General features: G+C 45.1%; 1 protein-coding gene across 1 annotated transcript; it reads left to right on the plus strand.

The window, feature by feature from the left end:
• The first annotated feature begins 783 nt into the window (after nt 1-783).
• LOC120700948 (RING-H2 finger protein ATL39-like) lies at nt 784-1577 on the plus strand. The gene has a single exon (XM_039985140.1). The coding sequence runs from the start codon at nt 942-944 to the stop codon at nt 1500-1502; it is 561 nt and encodes a 186-aa protein (XP_039841074.1). The 5' UTR covers nt 784-941; the 3' UTR covers nt 1503-1577.
• The last annotated feature ends 2101 nt before the right edge of the window (nt 1578-3678 follow it).

The raw sequence follows: 3678 nt of genomic DNA on the forward strand, positions 1-3678 counted from the left end.
AAAAACCGTCTGCAAATCTCAGGCTATATTATAAATATTATGGGAAGTCTCAAGTATCAAACCTTGTATCTCAATAATAAGGTTTGACACAGCAGCAGGGCGCAAATCTGTTCATGAAGGGGCACTGAAGCAGTAGTGCGGCAAATCGAGTAGTGATCAAATTTTATGCCTTGTCCCCACTGATAATTGTGTTTATCTATACAGTTTCTTGGCAAGTACTCCCTCCTTCCCCGTTTATAAGGCATACACGTATATCAAGATTCAAACTTTCTCATCTTTGACCAATAATTTGACTATTAAATTTTTGTTTTTATAATGCAAATTTCATATGATTGGATTCATAATCAAATATAGTTTACAATGATTATAAGTTTATAATCAAAAGTGATATAATATATGATAAATAAATGGTCAAAATGTTGTTTAGAAGACCGTGTCATGTTCCACCATGCCTTATAAACGGGGAAGGAGGGAGTAGAACAAAAACAACATTCCAATGTGTATTAAGAAACAACAGCTTCATGGATGATGATGTGATGACTGAATTGGCGCTAGCCTAATGGCACATTTGTCTCCCACAATTGAATAATTGACACATGAAAACTCCAATCCAAGGACGTCTGACTTCATTGCTGCAAACTGTTGCTACACGAACAACAAAGTCAAACCCAACAGCTCCAACTCTTAGCCTGTCTCATACTCTCATTGGCCGGATGCTCAGCCTCTGGACTAGTTTAATACATGGCTCTCTTTGCTTGTTCAGTGACAGATCTCTTCCTATCTCCTGAATAGATTATAGCTTTGCTTCTTGCAGCACACTACCTGATCGACTACCATGGCGTACGGCGGCCGGCGTACCTATAAAGGTGGCTTCCATTGTTGCAAAAGCACATCCACTGTTTGCAGGATCAACGACAGTGATCTGCAGCTGATCGACTAGAATGTTCTTCTCTGGGTTCTCGTACCAGCACCACGAGCTGCCAGGTAGTAGCCCCGGCGGTCATGCTGCCGCTCCGTACGACGGCGGCGACGACCACAACCTCACGGTGCTCCTCACCTTCGGCATCTTCTTCTCCTTCATCCTCCTCTACCTCGTTGCCGGCGTCATCTGGGCCTCCGTCGCCACCGCCTGCGCCGTCGCGCTCGCGTTCTGCTACCTCAAGGCCCGGCGGCGCGCCGCGCTGAGGCGTGGGGCGGCCATGCGAGCGGCAGCTGCCCGAAGCCGCGGAGATGTCGCCGCCGTCGTCGTGTCGGCGATCCCGGCGTTTGCGTACAAGCGGGAGGGCGCCGGCGGCGGCGGGGACGCGACGGGGTGGGCGCAGTGCGTGATATGCCTGGGGCTGGTGCAGGTCGGCGAGGTGGTGCGGCGGCTGCCGGCGTGCAAGCATCTGTTCCACGTGGAGTGCATCGACATGTGGCTGCGCTCCCACTCGACTTGCCCCATCTGCCGCGCCGCCGTCGTGCCCACCGACGGCCAGCCGGAGCCGGAGCCGCCGGTTTGATCGGTTGATTGTGGCCACCGGGCTCTGGGTGAGGTAGCTAGTTCTGCACTTGTTAGGTTGTAAAATTATATAGCTCGTGATCACAGCGTTTTAGGATGAAGCTTGAGATTAAATTACATGTCATGTCTATCTGATTTTTGTCCCGTAAATTTGCTGTTTTTTTGTTTTTTTATCTGTGTGTGAATTCATAGTTTCGTTCGTTCAAAACAAGTGAATGCATCGTCTTTTATTGTTTTGCGATAAAATGTGCGTTTTGTTCTTATATGCTACTAGTAACAATCGCATGAGAAAAAACGGTAGCTATTATTCTATTTCTACAATTTCAGTTGACAACAGTTTTATAACAGAAACAGTATTCATAAATAGGGCTTCAGTTGAGCCGGACACAAGAAATGCTCTGGCCTAATTTAAATTTGTCGTCATAATTACAAGTATAAAGAAATGAAAATATCTAGGCGCATAACTACAATTGACATTATTAGATGCAGTTATGAGAAAAAAAATACATTTATGATACAGATAGTACCTGTTACCATGCGTTCTTTCTGTTTAGTTGATAAGATTTCATCTTTGAAGCAGGTATACTACTGAAGTATACTAAAGGTGATACCTCTTTTATTGGTTAAATAAAGTTGCCCTCAACTACTTCACACACACACACACACACAGTAATAAAATCCTATGTAGACCCAGAGCATTCCCTTAGTCACATGGATTGATCTGAAAACGAACCCTTATTTGTTTTTGTGGGGTATTTGACGGTTCCTGCAAACAGTTACCAGCTGGCTGGCACACCTCTGAACACAATCCGACACTGACACTGACAGAAACATATCAGTACAATAATCCCCAAAGAACGAGATAAATATTTCTCTCTTTGGCCCATGATGGTTAAATATTTCTCTCTTTGGCCCATGATGGTGGCTTGTCCTTGTCCGTACAACGCCTGACTTGTTCATTGTTTAGGATTGATCTTGGAATTGATTTCGTAATAATACCCTCTGCAATTACTCGTTCAATTTTAATAAAAAAACTTGACCTGCGGGGATAAGACCGTCCCCACGGCATTGTTTGAGAGGTAGAATGACCTTCTCACAGCATGCCAAGAAAACCCCCGAACCCCTGCCCCACCCGTACACGGGCCCGTCGCCTTGTGAGTTAGGCCGGGTTCCACAGTGCTTTGGACATGAGGCAGACGAGGGGTTTTTTTTTTAACCGAAGGCGGAAATTCGCCCCTTCTGGGGATCGAACCCATGACCTTCGGAGTGCCGCCGGACTGCTGGAACCAATTGGCCCGACATCCTTTGGCTACTCGTTCAATTTCAATGATCTTTACACTTGTACATACCTCCAAGGAACCCAATGCTGTTTGTGGACATGCTTGTGGTTTTTCTCCCTTAAATCGTTTTCCCTCTCAACCTTCAAAGAAGAAGTGATTGGGTCTAAACTCTAAATCAAACATCATGTGAAAATATTCAGATGGTTTCACTTAATGTAACACTGTCTGCTGTATGCAGTCTGCAGTCTGTAGGACCCTGCCTTGCCTAGCAACAAGTCTTCGTCTTCCACTGCACCCCATCCCACTGCTCGCCGCCTTCAGGATCTGCCCGATCCGCGCATCGCCGCCGCCAATACAGGCCGGCCGTCGCTGCCCCCGACGCTACCAGGTCCTCCATTCTTTTTTTCCATTCTTCTCTTCCAGGTCCTCCATTCTTCTCTTTCAACGCTATTAGCTAGCTCTATTCCAATGTAGCTTCCTGTTGAATTTCTACTACCACTGAGTTTCGAGGAGATGCACCTAGGGGTGGTAAAGGGCTAAACATTTTGAACTAGAAAATTTAAGAGTCGGGTTCTAATCTTATACAATTTTGAGCTAAATAATTTAAGAGACTTGTTGGGCTGTGAAGAGGGCACTAGGGCCATGGCCCATTACCATCCCTAGATGTACCCCGGCCCATTTCGCAAAATAAAATCTTTCTCTAGGTTAACAAAATTTTCTCTACCTTGAAATAAAATAACATATTCCGTTATTAGAAAACACTGAATAAGGTATTGCAATCCTCATTATTGTAGAAAGTTTTGATTACTTGAACAAAAACCCAAATAATTTTTTGCCTTGAAGGGACTCGATCAAATTCATGTTGGTTTTTGGACATTTATATGCTGGCACTTTTTT

Source organism: Panicum virgatum, chromosome 3K, assembly GCF_016808335.1.
Source record: "Panicum virgatum strain AP13 chromosome 3K, P.virgatum_v5, whole genome shotgun sequence".
Taxonomy (NCBI): Eukaryota; Viridiplantae; Streptophyta; class Magnoliopsida; order Poales; family Poaceae; genus Panicum; species Panicum virgatum.

Coding starts and splice junctions, on each gene's coding strand:
- LOC120700948 (XM_039985140.1), top strand. CDS start 942: ATGTTCTTCTCTGGGTTCTCGTACCAGCACCACGAGCTGCCAGGTAGT.